The 25292-nt window shown below is 50.9% G+C and overlaps 2 protein-coding genes and 1 pseudogene across 8 annotated transcripts; all 3 read right to left on the bottom strand.

Moving 5' to 3' along the window:
• Positions 1-337: 337 nt before the first annotated feature.
• Positions 338-8251, bottom strand: Sigirr (single Ig and TIR domain containing). 7 transcript variants are annotated; one of them, XM_051193331.1, is made up of 11 exons: positions 8113-8128; positions 4260-4541; positions 4018-4159; positions 2809-3007; positions 2322-2452; positions 2100-2240; positions 1695-1838; positions 1490-1592; positions 1256-1406; positions 922-1111; positions 338-663 (listed from the first exon to the last, which is right to left on the bottom strand). In XM_051193331.1, exons 3-11 carry the CDS (start codon positions 4022-4024, stop codon positions 500-502), a joined length of 1230 nt encoding a protein of 409 aa, XP_051049288.1. In that variant the 5' UTR covers positions 4025-4159; positions 4260-4541; positions 8113-8128; the 3' UTR covers positions 338-499. The 7 variants fall into 7 exon arrangements, with proteins under 7 accessions (XP_051049288.1, XP_051049286.1, XP_051049282.1 ...); XM_051193329.1 differs by lacking the exon at positions 8113-8128 and adding an exon at positions 5776-6233; XM_051193325.1 differs by lacking the exon at positions 4260-4541 and having other exon boundaries at positions 4018-4173; positions 8113-8251.
• Positions 8252-8867: 616 nt separating this feature from the next.
• On the bottom strand, positions 8868-24925 carry Ano9 (anoctamin 9). The gene is made up of 24 exons (XM_051193322.1): positions 24836-24925; positions 17413-17487; positions 17072-17197; positions 16799-16944; positions 15167-15213; positions 15010-15068; positions 14853-14926; positions 14497-14631; positions 14295-14391; positions 14062-14122; positions 13868-13950; positions 13663-13767; positions 13434-13586; positions 13311-13347; positions 13021-13132; positions 12183-12240; positions 11997-12094; positions 11757-11899; positions 11504-11656; positions 10668-10815; positions 9986-10087; positions 9817-9910; positions 9575-9687; positions 8868-9482 (listed from the first exon to the last, which is right to left on the bottom strand). Exons 1-24 carry the CDS (start codon positions 24839-24841, stop codon positions 9455-9457), a joined length of 2253 nt encoding a protein of 750 aa, XP_051049279.1. The 5' UTR covers positions 24842-24925; the 3' UTR covers positions 8868-9454.
• On the bottom strand, positions 12380-12465 carry LOC127228993 (uncharacterized; annotated as a pseudogene).
• Positions 24926-25292: the final 367 nt, after the last annotated feature.

A 25292-nucleotide genomic window follows, 5' to 3' on the forward strand; every position in this document is an offset into this window, starting at 1 on the left:
CTTCTGTCCATCCTGAGCTGATGCTAGGAGGTACCCAGGCTAGAGGATACCTAGGCTTGAAGTCCAGCAACATCAGGAACAAGGTTACCCATTTTTTCTTGTAAAATTGTCAACAGTAGCTTCCTACTGAAGGATCTGACCAGTGAGAAGGGGCTAGGGACGGTCACACCAACAAAGAACCAAGAAGGGATACAAGGGGCTATTAGAGCAAGGGATGTGCCAGGGAGCTGGGAATAGAAGGCAGATTTGAGTGGCCAGCAGCTTGGGAAACCTGTGCTGGTGATGGAAGCAAGAGGAGATATAGCAGTTACCACCCAGGAGAGAAAAAGGCCCAGGCAAGAGCAAAGAGGATTTTTATTTTGTGGCACCCTGGAGCCACGCTCCTTCCCCGAGGGGTTCAGAGCAACAGGCAAGGTTTTGGTCCTAGGAAGAAGGGATGTCTGCCTCTACCCTGGAAGCTGCCACCATGACCCCATGATCTGGGCTGCTAGGGTAAGGGCTACACGTCATCCTCAGACACCAGGCAGTAGAAGTCTGTCCGTGCACTGTAGTTTCGAGAGCCAAGGTCAGACACATCCATTTCACTGCCATGGCCCTCTCCCACGGAGACCCTGCTTGCATGCAGTGTAGTTGGTAGCTCCCCAAAGACAGGTCCACGGACACCTGCAGGACACCACAAGGCCTGAGGATCTGTGATTAGAAGGGGTTACTCCATGCTCACCCACCAGCCACAGTGACACTAGAAACCCCCAAAGCTCACCCACAGAGGTCTAGGATCAAAGAGCCTCCCCAGTAAGAGGCAGTTAGGGGCACCGCCATTGGAGGTCAAACCTCTACAGGAGGCAGGATCTCTCCGTGCGGGAGTAAGACACTGGGGCTGTATCTGGCCCCCTAATCTGCAGTGAGGCCAGATGGGCATACCCAGGTCTCCCTCAGGGTCTGGATCCAGTTCTGACTCCATGGCTCGGCCCTGGGCAGCTCGTCCTCTCACGATTAGCATAGGATCTTTATCATCCTGGAGTCGCGTCTGGGGGTCTCCCTCCACCGGCCTGTATTGCACCTTCCGTGGTAGTGCCAGCTGTAGCTCTTTCCAAAAATCGGAGGAAGGCGTCTGGGGGGGCCAGGTTTGGACCGTCAGTATAAACACATGGGGATTTATGAACTGGAAGCCTCTAACCACCCAACTCATAGAGCACTGCTGGTGCTGGCCCTCCAGCACTTCAGGCACCCACTCACAAACCCCCAGCCCTCGCACCACGGAGCCAGGCTTCCAAAGCAATAGGGTCACGAGGTGGCGATGCTGACGCAGGAGGTGGAGAGCAGGGTGCATAGGTTCACGCCTCTGGCCCTCAAAGGTGATGAAGATAGGTCTGCGTGTGAGCTCCAGTAGGCGGCACAGTCCCTCCCTGCGGGGACAAGACCTTGTCCATCAGGCCGGGCAGGACCATGCCTCCCCAGTTTCCCACCCCAAGCCAAGCACCGGACGCACCGGAAGCTCTGGCTACACCAGGCCCGGCCCAGGAAGGCGTCTGAAAGAACCACGATGAGGCGCCGACACCGGCTCAGGTTCACCAGGAGGTCGGCAGAAGGCTCTGTGGGCAAGGGCGTGGGCCGGCGAATGAGAGGCGGGGCCAGCGACAAAGTCAGGACTCAGGGAATAGGGTGGGGACCAGGAGGCCTGGGAAGGGCGGTACCAGCGCGCGGCAAGAGATCGCGGTCCTCCAGGAAGAGCTTGTATCCCCTACGCCGCTCCAGCTGAGGCTTCAGAATAAAATTCACAAATTTACGGTCCTCCGGGCAGTCGCTATAGGACACGTAGGCATCGTATAACTTCCCATCTGCAGAGAAGGCCATTCAGCGCGGCCAGTTACAGAGATACCCCTACCCCATGTCCAGCACTTCTCTGAACAAGTGAACCAGACCCCAGAACTCTTTCTTCTGTTGACTCCAGTTCTATGCCCCTTCCAGAATGTACACCTAGAGCCCTCTAGAGCTGCAACTCCCTCCTCCCAGGGCTGAACACAGCATGCCGCTGGCACCTCAGTAAGGCCCTTGACTGAATTTTGTGCCCTAATCCATGCAGGACTCCACAAACCCACCGTTCATCTCCACCTCCCCATAGGTGTCTTGGTACCAAAGCAGCACGTTGAGGCGACACTTAACATAGAGCAGGGCCACCAGCAGCAGAACCAGCAGGACAAGAAGGGAGGCCAGCACTGCAACCACATGGCCAGCAGGGCCTGCAGACAGGAGGAATCACTATTCCCTTAACCTTAGCACTTCAGGAAACCCTTGCCCTCCACCACCTTGAACTCCCTCACCAGCTTTCCAAAGAGTGAAGGAGTGGGAGCTGACATTCCAGACAGAGCAGGTGAAGCTTCCATAGTCCTCAGCATTGGTCAAGTTGAGCACCAGAACACTGGACACAACCTCTGAGAAGTTGGCAGTGACCCTGGGAAAACCAGGTCAAACCCTCACCTTAGGACCAAGAACATCAGTGGATGCCCTGGGATTTACCCAGGGAGATTGCAGATTTGGGCTAAGTGATCAGAACTTGGGCCTGGGTCCTAGGAATCCTCTGGTTACAGGCTTAGCTAGTAAATGGCCCACTCAAGACTTATGGTTCTATTCCCAGACAGTCTACAAGATATATACAGGGGCACAAGGAAACTCTGGACCTGTTTCCAAAGTCAACTTTGCACAGGTACTACACAGACCTTGTCTAGGTTGTAGGGTGTAGGTTAGAAAGGCTGCTGGCCATGGTATATCTTGGTGGTTCCTCTAATCCTGGAAACCGAAGTCTCTTACCAAAAGTCCTGATGGAGGCTGAAGTGGCTTTCATTGCCCAATGGAAGACCATCTTTTAGCCACTGTACTGAGGGCTGGGGACACTGGGGCCTAGAGTCCACCCAAGCTGTGCAATTCAAAGCAACTGCACTGCCAAGGGCAGGTCCCAAGACTTGGTCTTCAGGTGGGGAGAGGAAAAGAGGGGTCCTGTCACAGACACCTGCAGGAAGAGAACAAGTCAACCATGCTGGGATGCCTTTTCCCACCCTATTCATAGATGCTCTATGGTCAAGGGAAAAAACAAGGCAATGGACAAGTGGTGTCAATAACCACACTACATTCATCCATGGGTCCTGCAGGCTAAAGCCCAGGCTTGCATTCTTCCCTCAGTGTGGCCAGTTGTGCTCTTCTGGCCCTCATGTGACAGCCTTGTGCTCAGGGAAAACATTGACAGGGAGAGGAGTGACCAGAGTCATGTTTGCGCTGAGCCAGCCCAGCCACAGGGACCCATCTATTAGCTTATCCCTGCTGGACATGAGTCCAGCCCCCATACAACCCCCTCAGAGCAGGGACAGCTCCCTCTGCCCTCAGCCTGGCTAGCTTCTATTGAAGAGCTGCAGGGACTATGAACACCAAATGTTGAAAGAATACATATACTAGCATCTTTCACAGGGACAGGGCAAGCTGGAGCCTAGGTTTCCAGGATCCCCCTCCACTAACCACAGACCTGCTTTCCCACTACTCTGAGACCTAAACTTTTTCAACTTTAAGTGAGGGTGATGACCCTAGCAGGAGACTGGAGAGGTACACTATATCACCTCATTTAACACCCACAACCCCAAGACCCCTCACTGAGATTCCTAGACTTACTGATTTTTTTTTTTTCCCCAAGACAGGGTTTCTTTGTGTAACAGCCCTGACTGTCCTGGAGCTCGCTTTGTCTCTGCCTCCCAAGTGCTGGTATTTAAAAGCATTCACCACCATGCCTGGTGGGCTTACTGATTCTTGTATACCTCTTCTGTAGGCTCCGGGCATGAGAGAAGTAGAGGCTCTCATCATCCCTGACTGCCCTGAGTTCAGAATCAAGCACCAGAGAGAAGGGATGTGCATGGGCTTTGACCTCTGGCATATATCCAAACACAGAGCTCAGCAGAGAGTACAATGTGGAGCCAGCCTGAACAGCAGAAATTGGGGTGGAGACTTGGCCGTGGCCCTCTCTGACCTGCCTACCTGTCATGGCTCTTCCCCAGCCTCTTCAGGCCGAACACCGGTTCCGGCCCTGGCTCCACGGGGGCTCCTTAACCGAGCAGATGGGTCCACTGGAAGCTGAGAAGGACTCCTTTCTGTCTGTTCAGCCAGCTGGACAGGGTACCTGGAGGTCAGAGGCTGTCACCATCCCCAGGGGACAAGTTAAACAGGAACAGGATGAGTTAACCAGTAACTGTCAGCCACTAGCAGCACTGGCTGCATACCAGAGAGCTTTCTTGTAACTTCAGCCAGCCTCAGAGTGCTGTGTGAACTCCTAGACAGCACAAGGCCAGAGCAGACTTTGCCTCACCAGCTTTGGAGGGGCAATGGCATGGACCAGCTTCACGTGTCCTGGAGCCACTGTGGTGACTCAGGGATACAGCAGACATGCTCCAAGATGGATCTAACCTCAGGAGATAGCAGTTAGCCTCATTCCTGGCTGTCCCCTGTAATGGACTGCTGCTGTATGCAGGCGGGTGCATGGGTGCTTGTCACCTGGCCAGGACCTGGGGATTGAGGGGATATGAGCCATAAGTGAAACCTAACTGTGAGATTTTGTTCCAGATGCAGTCACACGTGCACATGTGAATGGACACATTACACCTGCAGACAACTTGAGGCTCATCTGGGCCAGGAGAGGCAAATGGGGACCAGGCTAGTATAGAGGCCACTCTGAAGGGCCTTGGGAACCCCTTCCGGATACCTTAAACACAGATGACTCTTACCTAGGGTCCTGGGCCATTCTCAGCCCACAGCAATTATACACACCCGAGACTCAAAAAGCTCTGCAGTGGCACAAATGCAGGAAATTCAGATGCTCTTTCTTAGCAGCCCTAGGTGATCCTTCTTTCCTGGGTGCCCCAAGTTCACTCTCTTTATATAACAAGCATTTAATTGAGTTCCTACTCTCCTCCATGCTAACACATGAGCATCAGGGACATGGGGTCAAGCCTGGGCCTGGCCTGCCTAGGATGTCCTTCCTATACCTAAGGTCCCAGAGGCTTTTAAAAAATACTGTTTCCCTTTGCTCTGCACTGGGTAATGCTTAGCCAGAAATCTCGGGCTTGGCTAGACATCAGTCTCCTTGGATGATTGTTCAGCAAGAGGCACATTACTGTCAGAGATGGCAAGGTGATCCTTGCAGAAACCCTTTGGGGTGAAGGGCAGTCCTACTTCAATCCTGGAAGCAGAACCACCCATCAAGGGCCTGTAGAAGATAGGCTTCTCAATTGACCCCTCAGAGTGACCAGAAGTACATATCCCAGCCCAGCAGATTCCAAACCATGCCCTGCAATAGCCCTCATCCTCCTCAGAAGACCTTGACCTCTGCAAAAGCAGCCCCAGATACTGCCAGAAATCAAGACCAACCCACCAGGACATGACTCACTGAGGCAGCAGGTGTCCTCCCCTGTGCCTCTTCTCTTTCACATTCCATGCATGCACAGTCCCTCTGACCCCCACTCAGCCACACTGAGTTCACCTTGGCCAATGTGTACACATGTATGGGCTGCACACACCTCATTTCATGAGCTCACTCCCAAATACCTCAGGGGCCACAAGCACACTCATACATGAGTGCTCATGTGTGTATTATACACACACACACACACACACACACACACACACACAGTGTGCCTTTATGCAGCTCAGTACCATGGGCCTCTCCTCAGCCAAGCCTACCTTCAAGGACAGATCACAAGGCCACAGGATCACTCAGAGCAATCGGGAGGGCACAGTCACCTGGTTTCCGGATCTTTCCTCCAGAGGGGAGATGGTCATTAAGGTCAGTAACATGCACTTGTGAGCAAATTGTCCCCTTTGCTCAGCCCCAGAGAGGAGCCACAGTATTGTGGCTACCCACGATGCATCACCAAGCTTGGGCGAGGACCTGGCTTTTGTTGATATATATTTTAGTCAGAACTTTCCCCCTTAGTTTCCTGGCCTTACAGTCACATCCTCTCCTAAGCCTAAACCCCACCCAGGTAACCACCCCTTCCCCTGGTGGGGCGGGCTGTTGGCGGTCCTTGCCCCGCCTTGCCTGGCTCTTCCTGTAACTCTAAGAGGCCCCTTCCTCCCAGGACTGCCCCAGTCCCTAAGAACTATATTTGCTCCTGTGCTAGAGTGTAGGTGGTTACTTCAAGTGGCAGAGGTTGGGGTGATGTACAGAGATTCTGGCAAGGAGACCCCAGCCAGCATTGTCCTAAACATGCACTGGGCAGGAGGCTTCCTAGATTCCATTCCCCACCCCCAACCCACCTTTTTACCACAAGGTCTTTGTGTAGTCCTGGTTTGACTTGAAATGGTCTATGTAGACCAGACTAGCCTGAACTCACAGAGCCCCACCTGCTTCTTTCTCTTGAATGCTAGGATTAAAGGCATGCTCCAAGCCTGACAACACTCTCATTTTTTTATACTATATTTAGGAGTGGAGAGGAAGAATTATATTATCTGCTCCCCACCCCAGCCCCAGGCATGACTCACCTCTGACCTAGTGCAGCAAAGGGGATCTCTCAGAAACTGGTGACCAGTACTGAAACTAGAGCATATCTCTCTGGTCCTTACCCTGTCCACCTCCCAGGCAATAGACTCATCTGAATGAATAAGTGTGACAGGCTGTGGTATCTCATAGGCATTCGCTTAGGGCTGGGGTGAGAGAGAAGAGCCCCTTTTCAAGGTAAAGTGCCAAACACAAGAGTCACACGCTTCTGGCTCTGGGTGAGAGGGGAAGAACACAGCTGATTTCTCCTATTGTTACCACTGACTCCAGATTGACTTGAGCCTCGGGCTCTGTCACCCTCTCAGGGTCTTGAGTCACTACTGTTCTCCTTTCCTGTTAACATCTACCACCCTCTACTTCACCCCCAAGTGTTGGGACCCCTTTTGGGATCAAATGACCCTTTCATGGGAGGGGGGAGTCACCTAAGACCATCAGAGAAGACAAGTTACATTACAATACATAACAGTAGCAAGATTACAGTTAAAAAGTAGCAATGGAAATAATTTTTTGGTTGGGGGCCACCATAACATGAGGAACTGTATTAACTGGTCACAGCGTTAAGAAGGTTGAGAACGGCAGGGCAGTGGTGGCGCACACACCTTTTATCCCAACAATCGGGAGACAGAGACAGGTGGATCTCTGTGAGTTTGAGACCAGCCTAGTCTACTGAGCGAGTTCCAGGACAGCCTCCAAAGCTACAGAGAAACTTCCCTCAAAAAAGAAGACCAAGACGAAGATGAAGACCAAGACGAAGGTTAACAACTACTCTATCCAGTACCTCAGCCTCAGACCAATCTTGCATAAAAGCCCAGATTGCCCAAACACCTCGGAATTTAAATCCCAGCCTGGACCCTCGCATCACTTAGTATTGCCTCTATATTATGATGTTTCTGGAAAGCCCAGGTCCTCTTCCCACCAGGCCCAGTCCTTCAGCTCTACCTAAGCTACTCCTGATGAACTCTTGACCTACGCTGCCCCTGGTCCTGGTGTGTGCATAAAAGGCCTCAAGGAGACCAATTCCCCGAATTCATCATGCTCCTACAACTTGCCCTTCGTCTTCTGTGAGTGGCACAAGATCTGTTTCCCCGGACCTAACAGGTGCTACTAGCTGGTCTAGCAAGCACAAGTGCAGAAGACGGGGACGCGCACGGAGAGCGGAAGCACGCTGACAGCTAGTCTGGGCGCGCACCACACGCGCTCGCAGAAGGCGGAAGCTCTGCTGGGGTCACCGCGAGCCGGGGCCCCAGGCAGCCTCTCAATCGGCCCAGGGTGTCCTAGAATGCTCAGTGTTAAGATACGCTCGTGGGAGCGAAGGTGGGGTCTTGCGCCCCTGGCCCAGCTCTGCAGGTTTGCATTGAAGTCAAGAGGAAGCTATTGACCACGTCGGGCAGACTGAAGAGAGCAAGCCCAGGGAAGGGGACTAGACGCCGCGATCTCGAGCTTCCGGGCTGCTCGGGAAACCTGCCTGGTTCAGAGCTACTTCCCGAGGGACCATGGCCCCGAGGCTTCTCGGAACATAGTGCGCCCAGGTCCCCAACCCTAGAACTGGAGCGGCTTCAGGAACCACGACCTCTACTCACCTCCACACATCTGTCTCACGGCTGCCACCCACCTGCTTTCAGACCTGGTAGTCGCGCGGAGGCTGGCCGATTACCTGGCCTAGGTGCGCAGTAGCGACAGACTCAGCGGCAGGTGCAGCCCCGCCCCGCAGGCAGGACGAGGGCGGACCCTAGTGTCCCGCTTTATGCCTGAGGCTAGTGCTGAAGACTGCCGGGAGTTCAGCCTCGGGATCTTCAGCTTTATTTCGGCTTTGGGGCAGTGGCCAAACCAGCCCAGACAGCCCAGTCCGCAATGGGGCACCGTCATGGTGTTCTGCCTCTCTAACCTGCGCTCTTCCCTTTTGTCCAGGAAGCCTGTTTTGATCCACACCCCACCCATAACTGATCCTGGGTCTTGCCATCCTAAAATCCAGATCTTTGGAAAGGAGAACCTTCTTCAATAATGTGTGCCTTATAGATCAGGAGATCAGGCAAACCAGAGAAAAGTCAGCTGGCCCGCGGCTACCACAGTTCAGACTTGCTCACACTGGGCTTCCTTCTGTCTAGCCCAAGGCAGAAATAATCCCTAGAAATTTGACCTACAGCCAGGCGTTGGTGGTGCTCGCCTTTAGTCCCAGTACTCGGGAGGCAGAGTTCGAGGCCAGCCTCTGGGCTACAAAGCTAGTTCCAGGACAGGCTCCAAAGCAATACAGAGAAGCCCTATCTGGAAAAAACCAAAAAAGAAAAGAAAAGAGAAAATAAAAGAAAAGAAAGAAAATGGATCTACATCATGAGGCTCAGAAATCAATACACACAGGTTTATTTCATTTGTAAAAAGTTTTACCGGTGGTGAGGAATCCAGCTAATGGGGGGGGGGGGAGGTGCCACCAAGCAGGAGGCCACAGAGCATGATCTGGGGCCCAGAAGCCAGAAGGTCCATAGAACTTGGGCTAATTTTACTGCAATAGGATCTTATATATAAGCAGACTGAAGTTCTATGGGTACCAGGGCCACTCAAGAGTTTCAAGTCAAGTCTGTGACACATTTGAACCCTAGGAAAGTTGGAGCAAACCCCACATGCACATCTGTGCTGTTCATAAATACCATAAATATACATGGAATTCCAGCAACCCCCAACATGTACAAGAGACTCCCTTGGTTAACATATATACATGAAACCTACATATATTCAAGGGCCTCCTATGATCTTCATTCACTGACATATATGTAGACCACCCAGGACCCTACATATACACGGGCCATTTTACAGCCTCCTTCAATACATGGATGCACATTGTCATGGATGGGGCAAGCTGTAGAGATGGGGAATCCTTCCTAGTCCAGGCTCCTGGACGTCAGCATTTCTCCACCTGCCCCAAGTTTTCTATACATCTGTGCTCCTAGAACTGAAGCTGCAGGAAGAATGAAGTTGGTATGTATCAGAGGCCAGGCCTGTCCCCAGACATAAACCTACCCCCAGCCAAGTAAGCCACTGCATCCCTACCACATTTTCTCCCGAAGTATCCGGTACTTCTCCTCCAAAACCTTGTTCTTCACTGACTGGGGCACATCGGGCACAAACCATGCAGCAATGAGCTTGATGCATAAGGCGACATGCTGGGGGCAGGAGGGAGGAAATGGGTCCAGCAAGATCAGTGGCCAAAAAGAACCTTTAGGATTTGGGGGCTGAGATAGAAAAGTGAGAGACCTGCCTTTACTTAGACTCTCTTTCACAATCCTACCCACCTCAAAGAGGATGACAAAGGCCAGCCGGATGGCCAGAATGAACCAGAACTGCTCAGAGAAGTTGTAGCCACGGTCGTTTCGGTAGTCCCGGTACCTGGGGTAGGGAAGTCCCTAAAGTCAGGAATCAGAAATTTAAAAGGCATTTATGGGGGGATAAGAGGTTCCAAACCTGCACACAGTCACATTTTCTTGGCCTTCCATCCTGCCATGGTCCTGGAAGTCTTTGGTGTAGAAGACAGACAAGCTGTGGTTGACATAGCCCTTGAGGCAGCTGGGGAGAGAGATGTGTGGGACACTCATGGCCTGAGGTCCCTCCTAAGAACTCACCTACATCTAGGGGGCACAAGGAGGAGGGCACACCATGGAAGGCCTTCTCCATTTCCCTTCATGAGAAAAGGCCTGCTGTCCAAGCACAAGACTACACTTGGGAGGGGGTGAAAGAGGCTGAGGGGCCACCAACTGTCTTCCCTCCCAGGCGGGAAGAATACTCCTAAGGCTGATGCAAAGAGTCCCAGTCTGGAGGTGCAGTGGGAGCCAGACACATCTGTGCTCTGCCTTCCCACGCCAGAAGCAAGACAGAGGTGTATAACTTTTCAGGAAAGCCGTTTAGGTACTTCCTGCTCATTACCAAATGGGCCTGGCCCTTCTCTCCCTACAAAGGTCCATCAGTTATTCCTGGGATCTAGCCAAGGTATGTAAGTTGTGTAGACAGTTTAAGGAGTAGCTGAGTCCCAGCCCAGATAGCCCTGGAAGCACCCAGATATACTCAGGAGAGCCCCAGATCTAGGCTCCAAGGGGTTAACTGGAAGAGCCAGTCTGGGGGGGGGGGGCTTGACAGTTTAATGCCTTACTCTTCAGTGAAGTTCCTGTTCTGTCCACATGGGCCATAGCGGTACTTGTAGACTACTCTGGGGATGAACTCAGAGGTGAAGGCGATGACCATCCCATTGGCAATGACAGCCAGCACTCCAATGGTCTCCAGTACCTGCAGCCAGGTCCCTAAACCACAGTAGGGAAGTGAAGCAGCCAGTCTTGATCATTGGTAGTCTCCCACCCTAAAAGCTTAGAGCCTGATTGCTCAAGAAACCTTGTGACAACTCTGTTCATGGCCCCATTGTTGCCATGTGGACCAAAATTATCTACAAGAAAGTCCCCAGCTATGATAGACATGATGTGGCTGTGCCCTCTTCTCCTTGATGTGAGCAGTGAAGGACTCAGGTTTCCCCAACCCCACTCTTCCTGAACCCCACCCAGGTGGGGATTCCTAACCCTGGGCCCTGGCCTATAGGTCTTCCTAATGCTCCTCCCACGTGTAGCAGCTAAACCCCATTCTCACTATGGAAAGTCAGGATGACTGAGACTTTGGGCTCTGTTCCCTCCTATGTGATCAGACTCCAGCTCTTCCATAGGTTCCCTTGGAGGTTGCAAAATCTTCAGCCACATGCTGGAGGCTCAGGGGAGGGCCTTGTCAGGTGTACTCTAGCCCACCTTTTTCTAGGGTTTGAGCCCATGAGGTTTAGTCCCCATATCTGGAACACCTAGGGACTGTCTCTGGAGTAAGGGGGAGGGGCCCCAGCTATCACAAGTTGGCCTGGCACTCACTGACTGGTAAAAAACCCCAGGGTTGGAAGTTGCTCCTCCCGATGCCCTGACTCTTCTCCACTGTACACTTTGTGTGCCCTCTGACCTATGTCCTTAGCCTTGCGAGGAACCAGGCGCCGCTGTAGTCTGACCATCTTGATGGCGTCCAGGCGAATCTCCACAAGGTTGCTGAAGAGTGCCAACAGTGGTGCCAGTGGGAAGGCGGCCACAAAGATGGTGGTGAAGCCATATTGGATCACTGTGGGGTGGAAATGTCACCCTGGGTCCAGGACAGCCACCATCCACTTTTCACCCTGCATACCCACCCCATCTGCTCAGCCCACTGGAACATTACGCACTCATCTCCATGAATTCATCAAACAGGCTGAAGGTGTTGACTGGATTCATGCGGTAGTTACGCTGCCACTCTTCCAGTTCTGGGTCTTTGGACTCATGACCGTGTTCATAAGCCCGCATTAAGCGGCATTTATGGGCCAACCACCTGTGGGCACCAAGAGTGTGTGACTAATACAGAAAGACAGCGGGGCACAGGGACAGGCAGTGCAGGAGGCTGGAGTGGGGTGGGACGAGATCCTCACGGGCACAGGTACTCGACACAGTTGCTCAGGGTTTGTTTCAGCCCCATGATGATGGCCATCTGGATGAACAGGTCCATCATGCAGCCGCTGAGATGGCACTGTGGGGCCAATGTGAAGGTCAGGGACGGAGCTCGAGGAAGGAGAGGGATTCAGGAACTAAGCAGTGGGGTCTTAGGAGAGACTGACCTCCTCTAGCTTCCACAGGCCAGCCAGGCGTGTGGACTTCCCAGGGTGACCATTGATCCTAGGGAGAAAATCAAGACCTGTAATGAAGCTGAGAAGACCAGGCTGGCCTGGAACTCACAGAAATCCACCTGCCTCTGCCTCCTGAGTGCTGAAATTAAAGGCATACACCACCACCTGGCTCTTGGTTTTTTTTTTTTTTTAATATGAAATACTTCACAAATTTGAATGTCATCCTTGTACAGGGACCATGCTAATCTTCTCTGTATTGTTCCAATTTTTTTTTTTTTTTTTTTTTTTTTTTGGTATATATGCTGCCCAAGCAAGCTTGCTAGCTGTCTTTCTTTCTTTCGTTCTTCCTGTCTTTTCTCTCTTTCTCTCCTTCTTTAACTGAGGGTCTTATGTAGCCCAGGTTGACCAAAAACTCACTCCTGCCTCCAATTATTAAGCCCTGAAATTACAGGAGTATGCCACCACATGCAGTTTATGTGGTGCTAGAAGTCATTCATACTACACAGGCACTCCAACAACTGAGCTATAGTGCCAGCCTCAAGATCTGGTCACTTTTATTTATTTCTCACATTTATTTATTTACCTTATTTAGTTTTTTGAGACAGAGTCTCTCTACTTAGTCTTGGCTTCTGGAGCTTGTTATGTAGACCAAGCTGGCCTTAAACTCACAGGGATCCACCTACCTCTGCCCCCAACCCCCTGTGTTGAGATTAAAGGTGTGTGACTGAGATCTGGCCATTTTAAAAGCAAGAAACAAGCCAGGAGGGCTAAGGCTGAAGGGACTAGGGACTGGGGTGGACGATGGGCGTGTCGGTCAGTGGGGGCATACCTGCCCAGAATGAAGGCGATGTAGATGAGAGAGGAGAAGTGCGCAAAGAACTGCAAGATGAAAAACTTGACAGTGAACTTGCTCTCTCGCTCTGAAAATGTCCTGGGATCCTCTGGAATGAGATATGGCCATCCTGTCTTTCCCTAGACCAATAGGACAGCATGACCTACACCTCTCAAGTGGGAGGTCCCAGAAGAGCAGGGAGCCCCCACCCCATGCCTGGTCACAGCTCTATGACTCTCAGCCCTGAGTCCTCCCCAGCTCCCAGAGAGAGGCTGGCCTTTTCTCACCAAAGTTACAAAGCTTCAGGGCTACACATTTGTTGACCTGAGGAAAGAATGAATCAAGTGGGACTTGCCTAGAAAATTTCAGTCGAGCTCTCCCTGCCTGGGCTCTCCCTGCCTGACCTCTACCTTAGTCATGATGACGATGATTACATAGTGTACCACAGCTCCAGTCACTACCACGACAGTAGTCACCTGCTGCTCTAGGAGGCTGCTGAAGAGAGCAGCGGCCAGCACACGGTAGACAACCAGCACATGGGCCATGCCAATCATGAAGCAGATCTGCAAAGGGTTGGTGGTGGCCATGAAGGGTAGGGATGGTTGGGTCTCCAGCCCTTACCACGGTTCCCAGAAGTACCATGAACAGGGACAGGATCAGGATGATAGTGCTGCTCAGGTAGGAATGATGATGTGTTCTCAGCTTGTACTCTGGATAGTTAATGAGCTCAAGGGCCATCTCTTCCTAGGAAGGTGAGCAGACACACCTCAGATACAAGGATACAGGTATGGGCCATGTGGGAGATCAGAAACGAGCAACTGTGATACTGATGGCCTCATCTTACCTCTTCCTCATCCCATCCATACAAGTCCCAGTGCAGGACCACACGGGCACGCTGTCGCTTCCAGATCTCCAGAAACACTGTGGCTGCAGTGAGCACAGGGGAGTGTCACAGTACACCTGGGGCAAGCCAGGGTGGCCGAATAGCTCAGGTCGGCTGGCCCTAGGCCCCTCCAGGGATGCCCAGCAGCAACTCACCCCACAGAGCCATGAAGATGGCAAACAGCACAGTGCCATCGTTGTCAAAGAGATGAGTGAGCTGAGGGCAGGAGCAGAAGGGCTTCACGCTGTGCCTCCTACCCACATCCCCCAGTAGGGATGGGAGAGCCTGGCTCTTTAGGGCATCCAGGTACCTTGTCTTCCCCACTTCTAGTTGGACATACTGGACCAACCCTTGCATAAGCCCTAGAAAGATTCCAGTAGCATCAAACCTTCGCAAAAGTGCACAATTCTGAGAGCGGCTGGTATCTGCGACTATTGTCACCAAGGGGGCACATGAAGATGTCCTTGGCCCCACAGATCTCTTTGCTGTGAGTAATGAGACAAAACCAGTGATTCTCAAGTGCAGGGTCCACCCAGACTCCCACTTGCATTGCTGGCCCATAAGACTGCAGGCCTCAAGCACCAACCCACCTGATCTGGCTGGAATCAAACAGGGCAAAACCACTCAGAAAGATGATGAGGCCCACCACAGCAGCAGGCACCAGCATGTAGGTGTACCAGCCAAGCCAGGCGAAATACAGAGCCACCTTCTCGCCAAAGTAGTTCCTGTGGGAAAGCTTCCCCATCAAGGCCACCCTCCCCACTGGCCTCAGTACCTGGGAGGGTACAGGCATATGAGGATAGGGTATGAGGGAGGGCACTGCTAGTGTCAGTGTAAGTGGGGACTGTATCTGTCACTTAGGACTGGATTTGCTGGGCCACAGGTTATCTGGTTTGAGCACAGACATATCTGTGGCCCACAGGTGAGCTGCTTGGTGTGGTATTACCTAATGTCATCAATCGGCTGTTTCCGGAACATGTTTCTCCATCGGGCCCATTTTTTCTGCAGGTCTTTTTCCCCCTGTGTCACAGGAGACAATGAGAGCTTGGCTTCCTACCTCAGGTTCCCACCCTCGGGCCCATTCTGAACTTGTCACCCCTCACCTCGTGCAGAGGAAACATGGTCTCAAAAACCCCATCTTTCACCAGATCCTCGAAGGTGTCTAGGGGTTACAGGGAGCCTCAGTCAGAAAGCAATGGAGGGTAGTAGAGTCCAGCCCATGGCAGCACCCTTCTAGGCCACCTGCCAATCTGTGCTCACCACCAGGTTTCATCTTGTTGTTCACGACAAAACTCACAATTCGAATTCTGAAACCCAAGAGTCTGAGGATCAGAATGGCCTCATGCTAGCCTAGTGGACCCTGCCCCTTAAGGCCCTGTTCTCCACACATTCAGGCCTTCTCTGTTCTAGAAGAGGCACTCCACCAATAATGACCAGAACCCAGAGTCCATAAGTCACCCTGAAGGCCTGCTTGGGTCATGTCTGCCTGGCCTCCAGGACAGGGTCATGTCCTTATTCTCAGGGTTCCACATCTCTCCAAGGTTCAGGGCTGGGAGCCCCCATCATTGACCACTCTTGCCTGCACACACTGAGTGTTTATGTGCACAAACTCTCTTACATGGTTATAAATCATTCTGCTTATGTGGAAACTGATGTTCAGAGGGTAGGGTAACTTGCCCAAGGCTCCACAGGCATTTGTAGAGCCATACTCAGACACATCCTAAGTGTCTGAGATACAGTCATCTTGTGACCACATGGAAAGCATCCCCTGCCCATGAGTCTGTCTTTCTTCATCCCCAGCAAGGTGTCTCTACTCTTCTAACTTCCCCTCATTCCTCCTTAGCACCAAAAAAAAAAAAAAAAAAAAAAATTGTGCAGGAGCACAGGAACTGGGAACACAGGAAGCTCTCCTTGTCAGATGTCAGGACCAGATGTCCAGAGAGGGGATTTTGATCTGATGAGGAAGGGATCTATGGGAGATAAAGACCTCAGAGTCTGGAGGGGATATCTGCTCACTTCACCGCTGGCTCTGACTCAAGGACCACAACAAGTAGTTTTCATGAGGTGTCAAGAAGTGAGCTGTTGTGAAATATTATTTTAACTGAGCAAAGATGGGTCACATTTGTTTACACTGCATTTAACAATATAAGGATGTGTGCTTACTTATGTACAGATGTGTTGCATTGTTTCACCTTGCCTATCTAAGGCACCAGATTGGTCTAATAAAGAGCTAAACAGCCAACAGCTAGACAAAGAAAGGAGAAGTGAGGATGGCAGGCAGAGAGAATAAGGAGAAATCACCGAGCATTGGTGGCACATGCCTGTAATCCCAACACTCAAGATCAGCCTGATCTACAGAGTGAGTTCCAGGACAGGCTCCAAAAGCAATACAGAGAAACCCTGTCTCGAAAAACCAAAAAGAAAAAAGGAGAAATCTAGGTGTGGGGGAGAAGAACAAAGGAGATGCCCAGGGCCAGAAGTCAGGCAGCCAGACAGACATGAGAAGCAGTGAAAGTAAGATACACAGAAGGAATGAAAGGTATAAGGCCATGAGGCAAAGGATAGATAAAGAGAAACAGGTTCATTTAAGTTAAAAGAGCTAGCCAGAAATGAGCCTAAGCTAGGCGGAGCATTCAAAACTAATAATGTCTCCATACTATGATCTGGGAGTTGGTTGGTGGCCTAAAAGAAAAAGCCTGGTACAAGCTGTCATTATTACTATATCAAAATGAGAACTGGGGCACAGAGCCTTGCTCAAAGAGTGGGGTCTGATCCCCTGTGACATCCACACTAAGACTGTATGTGTTGTCCTACCTTGGGTGGGATGTGGCCCATGTTCTGCCTGGACATGGGGCAAGAGTTCTCCTGGCTAGGTTCTGGATACATCCTCACCTTGTTGTAGCTGGGATGGAGTTCATATTGCTCAGTTTGGTTCTGGGGCCAGGATCTTCAGGCTTCATGAGAAGAGTCCGGTACAGGTCAAAGATGCCACTGTCAGCTCGGATCCCAAAGAACACCTTCTTCTGGTCCTTTATCATCTTGAAAGCCACAAGGAAAGCAACTCATCCACAGCCACTATCCTGTCCCCTGTTCCTGGGGCATATGACATGGCTTTCCCCTTGTCTCTCTGGTCCATGATTTGGCCCCTGATGCAAACTAGCCCACCTTGAAGTGGAAGCCCTTGCTCTCAAGTTTCTCCAGGAACTGCTGTTGCCTCTGAACCTGCTTCTGGATTTTCTGTGTCTGGAGATCAGCCACCAGGACACAGTCCCATTGATGAAAGGCCTCGAGCTGGAGCAAAACGGTATAGGGAAGAAACAGAGCACTGACACAGATAAGAGGAAATGTCGATGTGGAACCCAGTGCATGACACAGGAATGGGAAAGGTGTGGGGCAGGAACCCAGAATAGGACATGGTGTGGGAGGAGTAGGACCATAACCAAGCCAGAAATCAGAGTAGGCAAGGGGTCGGTGGAACAAAGCCTAGGAGGTCTGATCAGACTCACCCTACAAGTTCCGATTTCCATCAGTGGCAAGTTGTCCCCTTCTGACCCCACCAAGATCTGGAGGCTCTCATCACCCTGGGGAACAGAGAAAACCAGGGAGATGAGCATGTAAGCCCCTCACAAGCCTCTTCCCACACTCTCTGAGCAGGTACACAAAGAAGCAAGACTCCCCACTCTGTACCAAGCTGGGGACTGGTCTACCAGAAACTAGTTGGCAAATAGGTCATTCCTGGTGGAGGTGAGGCTGAGGATGTCACAAGGTAGCAGGAGGTGACAACAGAACTGGCATAGTCTGTGTGGGAACACCAAGGCGTTCCTTCAGGGCTTTAAGGAAAGTCAGGCAGCCCCATTCCTCCATGGCAGACAGTGGCTCACAGGGGTGTCACTGAAGGGAGTTGCAGTGAACACCTGATGGATGAAGACATGGCAACCAAGTGGCAGGTCAGAGGGCCAGAACACACCAGCTGCACACATTTTAGGAGTCTGAAGATGACCCAGGGGACATCAGGATGTACTTGTGTCCTGCTGGTGGTTCACACAAACCTGGGGAACAATTTGCACTGGGTTTTTAACTGGGCAGTACTGTGACCTGGTCATCCTTGAGGACACAGACTAGAACCTCAAGACAGGCATATTCCCTATCACTGAGAACCACAAGTGGAATCGGGAGGATTGGAGGTTTTTCTGACTTGTTCTCTATTGGACCACAGTGAGGATCCCAGATCTTCTGGGAGACAGGCTTACATCTCTCCCCCACTGTAGGCTAAGCTTAATGCCTAGAGAAAGCTGCGGCCATGGGAAACACAGTGGGCACCAGTATCACTCCAATCCATATGAGGAAGGTTGTGGTTGCCCCTTATATCCCTGGGAATCAGGGATGCACAAGAGGATGTGGAAGTGAGTGACAGTCCTGCTGCCTGAAGCCTATAACCCATCCCACTGTAGGTCCTCAGAGAAGTTCATGTGACAAGAGTCCAGGAGTCATGTCACCAAGACAAGGGGAAGAAGTGTCTTAAAGGGAAGTAAGAAGATGGTGACTAAATGCCACACAGAATCCTGACTGCCAAGAATAGGTGAATAGTGACAAGACACAAGGGTGTGTGACTGGAAGTGCTGGGCAGCGCAGGTGTGACCTGTGCTTAATCATGGGAAGCATTAGCTTCATTAGAAGGGCTGGGGGACACCAGAATGCCCTTCTGGCTCTATTGCTAACCAAACTCTCAAACAAGTTTGTTTTTAAGAAAAGAAAAAAAGCAAAACAAAACCTTAAGGATCTACATCTACCATGACATCCTTTTTTAAAAAAATGTGCAAAGAATAGGTATTTTGTTTGCATTTTTGCCAGCTAAGTCTATGTACCATTTGTCTGCCTGGTGCCCATGGCATCAGATTTTCTGGAACTGGGTAGGTAATACAGAAGAACCAGAGGAGTTACAGAGGGTGATGAATGTGGGTGCCTGAAATTGAACCAGTGTCCTCTGGAAGAGCAGCCAGTGCTCTTAATCAGTCCCTAGCATATATACATACATACATATATACATATATACATATATATATATATATGCAAGTAACAATAAATCTGTGCTTTTTAATTTTTTTATTTATTTTGTGTGTATGGGTGTTTGGTCTGCATGTTTGTCTGTGCACTGTGTTTGACCCTGGTGCCCATAGTAGCCAGAAGAGCTGGAGCTGGAGTTACAGAAGGTTGTGAGCCACTATGTGGGTCCTCTGGAAAAGCAACCAGTGAGTGCTCTTAACCACTGATCCATTTCTCCTTTTCCTTTTTTTCTTTTTCGCCCCCCCCCCCCCCCCCCCGGCAGGGTCTCATTTTGTAGCCTAGCTAGGCTGGAACTCATTTTGTAGAGCAGGCTGGCCTTGAACTCAGAGATCCATCTCCTCTGCCTACACAGTTCTGGGATTAAAAGTGCATACCAGTACACTTGGTCCTATTTTTCTTTGTTTAATTTTTATATCTTTATTTTTTTTTATTGTACATGTATGCCTGTTTGCCACGTGTGTGCCTGGTCCCGGGGAGGTAAGAAGATCCTCTGGAACAGGAGTTACAGGTGGCTGTGAGCCATTGTGTGGGTGCTGAAAATTGAACCCATGTCTGCTGCAATTTTGTTTTATTTTTCAAAATAAAAGTTTCATATAGCCCAGATTGATTTAACTTCACTAAGTAGCCAAGGATGGCCTTGAACTGCTAATCCTCATGCTGCTATGTCCCCCGCCCTGGAATTACTGACAGACATTGCCAAGCCTAGTTTGTGTGGTAAATGGGATTGAATTCAGGGTCTCATGTGCACTAGGCAGGCTTTCTAATTGAGCTACATACCCAAACCAGTTTGTTTGGTTTTTATGTTTTGACCCAGGCCTCAAATTGGCTAAGAGGGAGGATGACCTTGAAGTTTTGGTCATTGTGCCTCTACTTTCTGAGTGCTAGAATTACAGGTACAGGACACTATGCCTGGGTTTTTGTTTGTTTTTCTTAAATAGGTTCTAATATGACTCCCAGGCTGGTCTTGAGTTTTTCATCTTCCTGCCTCAGCCTCACAAGTAAAGTGGTACATTTTTAGGAAAACTTACAGATGTAATAAAACTACACTACCAGCTGGTGGTGGCACATCTTTAACCTAGCACTCAGGAGGCAGAGGCACGCAGATCTCTATGAGTTTGTCATTAGCCTGGTCTACAGAGTGGAGTTCCAGGACAGCCAAGGCTACATAGAGAAACCCTGTCTCAAAAAAAAATCAAAACAAAAAACAAAAGGCAAAAACCAAAACTACACTACCAAGGGAGGGAGCAGAGTCAGGGCAATGGGTGCTGTGGTCTCTGTCTCAGTGCATGCTGGGTCTTGGGTTCTTAGGACTTCATTTACTTGAGACAAACAAGGTGCCTGAGGACTGAAGTTAGGTGGCAGTTGAGGCTTCTTCCTGAGGGTGTGGGCTATAGGAAGCAGGGAGGGAAAATTGGGGAGGTGGGGGCTGCCAGGCAGGTTGGAGCAGGTTGCACTTTCCCGAACCTGATGGAGTAAAGGTCGAGGGAGGAGGTGATTGGGCAGATACACTGGCTAAAGAGACAGCATTTGGTAGATGTTGAGGATGCCAGTTTTGTAATGCATGATGTGTCCTTTGTCTCTGTGCTCATGGGTGACACAGTCCTGTCCATGTCCCTAAGAGCAACACACAGGGCATGATGGAGGGATTCCAGAGAGAATCCAGAGTGACAAGGACCGTGTGGCTCTAGAGTCTGGGAAGCAGGTACACTCAGTGCCTTCTAGGCACCTGGATCAAATGAAGCTGTTTCTCTGGGTGTCCAGCAGGTTGGGATGCTCTTCTCATATCCCATGACCCTCTACCCTCACACTGCATCTTACCATCCCTATCCCTGAAGTCTCCCCAATGCCAGGTCTAGCTCCTGCTTCCTCTGCCCAAACACATTCCTCCTACCTCCTCCACAGTCTTACCATACTGCTCCAACAGGCCAGCTGCCAGATAAAATACAGGCCACTCAGTTATGTAGGAATTTCAGATAGACAAACAGGCTTTGCAATGGGCATGGTAGCACATGCCAGCAATTGGGAGGGTTGTAGTGAGTTTGTGGCCAGCCTGATCTACCTAGCAAGACCTTGTCTCAAAGCAAAACAAAATGAAGTGGTTTTGTTTGTTTGTTTTTAAGTATATCCCAGTGTTGCATGGGTATACTTATACTGAGAGGGAAAATTGTTTATCTGAAATGCAATTTAACCTAAGGTGCTTTGTTTTGTCTGTCTTGCTGCTGAGTCCACATCCTACTGTACCCCTGTAAGTGCACAGACACACACTCACATAAACCCAAGGAGCTTCTGGTTTCAGGATGAGCTGGTGTTGCCCCTACCTGCATCTCCATCTAGCTGCTGGAGGGAGTACAGGCCTCAGAACTTCATCTCCCTTCTTGCATGCATCCTATGTGATATACTTCCCCATCCACCTGGGCTCTCAAGGGAGCATTTCTGTCTGCTCCCACCCTCCCTCCTCTGACAACATTGCCCAGACTCCTAGGATCTCTTGGCTTCCCATCCACTGCCCACAGACACCTGTACCCAGGTATTGTGGACAGTGATTGAAACTTCTCCAGGAGAGAAACCTATACCTAGAGCTGCAAGACAGGATGAGCACCCATGTCTCAACTTGAGAAGGTGACATCTCAACCAACAGGATAGTTAGCCAGGGGACCCTTATGTCCCTGGCACCCAGCCTAGTAATCCACCCACCACAAGGGCTCATAGCAAGCATCATGTGGGATGAACTGGTGAGTGAAATGTGTTTGACTTTGGACCAGGACAGACATCCTCTCATGACTTCCCTTTCCATAAACCACAATCATCAGCATGAGACCAAAGAGTTAGAATGTATGGAATAAAGAGTGGAGATAAGACCTAGGACAGAAATCAGGAACCTGTAGGTCTTTGGAATCCAAACTGAGAGGGATCCTAGGAAGAGGAGTATATCTTTGAAGGTTGTCTATAGTCAGCCCAAAAATTAGATTAGAAAGCCCCTTCCCACTAGAGATGTGTGTAGCTTTGGCACAATTACCTGGAGCCTCATGGGGCTGGAGATGTCACTTCAGCCAGTGTAAGATGATGCCACTCTGGGCAGGACCACTATTTATACATATATGGCAAAGCAATATTTACATAGCTGAGGGCTGTACCAGATTTTAGCTGCCACCATAGCACAGGAACAGTGACCAATCTATCAGCTAGGCCAGAGAGTCCCTAGATAGTCCCGGTTCATCCATTCCAGCCTACAGGAAGATAAGGCCAGTCACTAAGTTCTGCATTCATGCATACTGGGTTTACCAACCCATCCACAGCCACAGCATCCAGATTTCAAGGTCAGGCAGCCCAGGACCAGTGTGTACAGGGTCACATCTTTCTGATCCCCAGTGGATGATGATACCCTTGGGTTGTTCATGGTAGAACCAGCTGGTGAAGCTATCTTTATGTCCACCCAGCAGCTTCCTCAATGTCCCTGAAATATTCAAAACCTCTGGGTCCTAACCCATTGGGCTAATGAAACTCCAGGATACCCAAGGTAGGGACAGGGCTGTCCCCATACACTCAGCTGGGGCCATGGACCTTCTGTCCCAACCTTCTCATATATAGCCAGACTAGGGTTCAAGCTCAGGCAGACAGACACCCCACCTCTGATGGGATCAGCCCTCTCAGAGACTCAGTTTCTTCACCTATAGGATAACACCTCTGCAACAAAGAACCTTGACAACATACACGGACAGGAAAGGAGTGAGGAAGTCACATGCCTAGGCACTAAGGTTCCTGCCATTTTCCGAATTCCTTCCCACCCCCAGTCCTACAGGCCACACACAGTGGACTGGGGCTCAGGGTTCAGGGCTGAGCTAAGACCCCTAGCTCCTTGTTATGGACATAGGCCACCCCTCCAGTGAGTGGAACACCATAGCATCTAAGGAGCCCTCCTTTTGAAGGATCAGAAATGCAGGGAGCAAGAGCTGGGTGATCCTGCTCCCTACTGCCCATCTCCTCTCAGCCCTCCTGGTCAGTGCAGGCAGAAGGGACAGTTGTGCATACAGCTGCCATCCTCTCCAAAGCAAGCCTGACCTGGGGGTATACAGTATACACACATGACTGCATCCCAGCCATACACAAAAGACATGCGAACCTCACTTCCCACTCCCTCTGTGGCCCACCTTACCCTAAGATCATGTCAACCTCCCTTGTTAATGCTCTGAGGCCTACCACAGTCTTCAGTTTCATTTTCCACAGGGGGATCCACACAAAGGCCACATCAGTGGGAAAGGTTCTGTTTTCCCACTGCCTTTCTGGGCACCATCTCTGCTTCCTAGGATCTCCTGAGGCCTCTGTCTCTTTCCTTGCAGCTGTCTGTAACTGGCTGTCTCCCATCAGTCCCTCCTTTTGTGTGCCAGCCCATCTGCTCATCCCTAGACACTAAACAGTCAATTTGTTCTGTGTTCTCAGAGCTGAGGCCTGGAGAGCAGTGCACAGTGTGGGTGCACATAGGGACTGGAGTCACGTCTACCTGGTGGGAGAATTGGTGGTCCCAATCTTTACCTCATAAGGCAAGAGATTAGCAAGAGGGGAAAAGGGGTTGGAGCAGTATTTCTGAGAGAGGGCAATGCATGTGGATTAGTCCTGAGAGGCAGGTTGCACTTGGAATTTTTACTCAGTTCTCAGCCCTTCAGAGACTCAGTCCTTACCACCTCAAAGGATGTAATAGCTATTGCTCTCAAGAACTCAGTCCTGGACCAGTGAAATACCTCAGCACGTAGAAGCACCTGCCAGCAAGCCTAGGACCCATGGTCAAAGGAGAGAACTGACTCCAAAGAGTTGTCCTCTGACCTCCACATGCATGTCCTGACAGGACACAGTCCTCAGCACCCCTGGGAACTTGGTAGTCACTATTCCTGGTGACTCAGTCAACTTCGCAGGAATATAAAGGGCAAGGACAGAGCTACCAGGTGAGACTAAAAGTTTACAGAAGCCAGATCACGGAAGGGTTCTTAGACTCCAACATAAACAAAGGAGAACCATGGAAGAGACTTAGACAGTGGAGGGCAAGCTCAGATCCCACCAGGAGCTGGGACTACCAAGTCCTGTAGGTACTTTAAAAGGCTTATGCTCTCCCTTTCTATCACCAGCTTGGAAAAGAGGCTGGCAAGGGGGCACTGGAATCAGGCTAAGGGGTGTTTATGAGTTGGCTTGAACAGCTCATAGCTGGGTTCTAGAAGGCCCAGTGAGAGGACTGAGTAAAAGCAGAGGCAGCAGCCACCCATACAGCCCACACCGGGAGACCTGGGCCTGAGTGGGAAGTTAGTTTCACTCTCTGCCTCGCCCTTTCCTCCTCCCTGGGGATGTCAGTGCTGGCCTCTGCCACAGGTAACCTTTTCAGTTGACAAAAGGGAAAATGATGTTTTCTAAAAAGTACCCCCCAATACACACACACACACACACACACACACACACACACACACACACACAAATCTCACCTTCTGCTCTACACCTATACTTCAAGTTCAGCTTTAGGGCTGGCCTCTGCCTGGAGCAGGACCCAGAGAGCATGGCAGTTACCCAGGCCAGTCTATCCTAGTGCCCATAGTCCCTCCCACTCAGTGCTAGCCACAGGTCTGAGGGTTCTACCATAGCATCTCTGTCCTCACCTTGCACAGACAACTCTGGCAGAAAAACCCTAATTCACATACTCATAGGAGCCCAATCCTGGGGTCTCCAGAATTCCAAGATCGGGCTAGAAAGCTATGTCATGCCTCATAGGTCTAACCATATTCTCCCTGGATGGCAGGTTGTTGGGAACTGCCTGTCACCAAACCTTCCAAGAAAGAGCAACAGCTGTAGGGGCTGAAGGCGTGTATCTTTAGAACCCAGGCTTACCTGCATGCTGGGGGCTGGTCCCTGAGTCAACGTGGGGCTCTGGATGCTGGTGCTGGCAGGTATAAGAGTGACTGCCAGGCTGCCGCCTGTTACCTGACTTCCGTGTGTGATTTGCCCCGCCCTCTCCTCTGATAGCTTGTCCAAGTGTGCTGAGGAGGAGCCAGCATCAGGCCCGCCAAGAAAATCCTTTCCAGTGTCCAGCAACCCCAATACCTTCCTGTCAGGGGTGAGGGTGGGACAAGAGGGCAGAAAAGCACTAGTGATCTCTCCTGGGTTCCCTGGCATCCTCCCTGCAGGGATGTATTGGCTCCAAGGTGGGGTCCATGGCACCTCCCCGCCTTTCAGAGAAGACAGTGACATGGACAACCTTCACAGACAAGTACTCAGTAGCACCTGGCCCCAAGACATCCGTCCGCAGAGTTCATTTCTGACCCTCCAAATGTACTGTTGACTTCAT

This window comes from Phodopus roborovskii, unplaced genomic scaffold (genome assembly GCF_943737965.1).
Source record: "Phodopus roborovskii unplaced genomic scaffold, PHOROB, whole genome shotgun sequence".
Classification (NCBI taxonomy): domain Eukaryota; kingdom Metazoa; phylum Chordata; class Mammalia; order Rodentia; family Cricetidae; genus Phodopus; species Phodopus roborovskii.

Coding starts and splice junctions, on each gene's coding strand:
- Sigirr (XM_051193324.1), bottom strand. CDS start 3,846: ATGATGAGAGCCTCTACTTCTCTCATGCCCGGAGCCTACAGAAGAG. Junction 2,453..2,808: donor AGCCTCCATCAGGACTTTTG/GTAAGAGACTTC, acceptor TGGTTTTCCCAG/GGTCACTGCCAACTTCTCAG. Junction 2,241..2,321: donor CTTCACTCTTTGGAAAGCTG/GTGAGGGAGTTC, acceptor TCCTGTCTGCAG/GCCCTGCTGGCCATGTGGTT.
- Ano9 (XM_051193322.1), bottom strand. Junction 13,768..13,867: donor ATGGATGGGATGAGGAAGAG/GTAAGATGAGGC, acceptor TCACCTTCCTAG/GAAGAGATGGCCCTTGAGCT. Junction 12,095..12,182: donor GCCTGTGGAAGCTAGAGGAG/GTCAGTCTCTCC, acceptor TTGGCCCCACAG/TGCCATCTCAGCGGCTGCAT.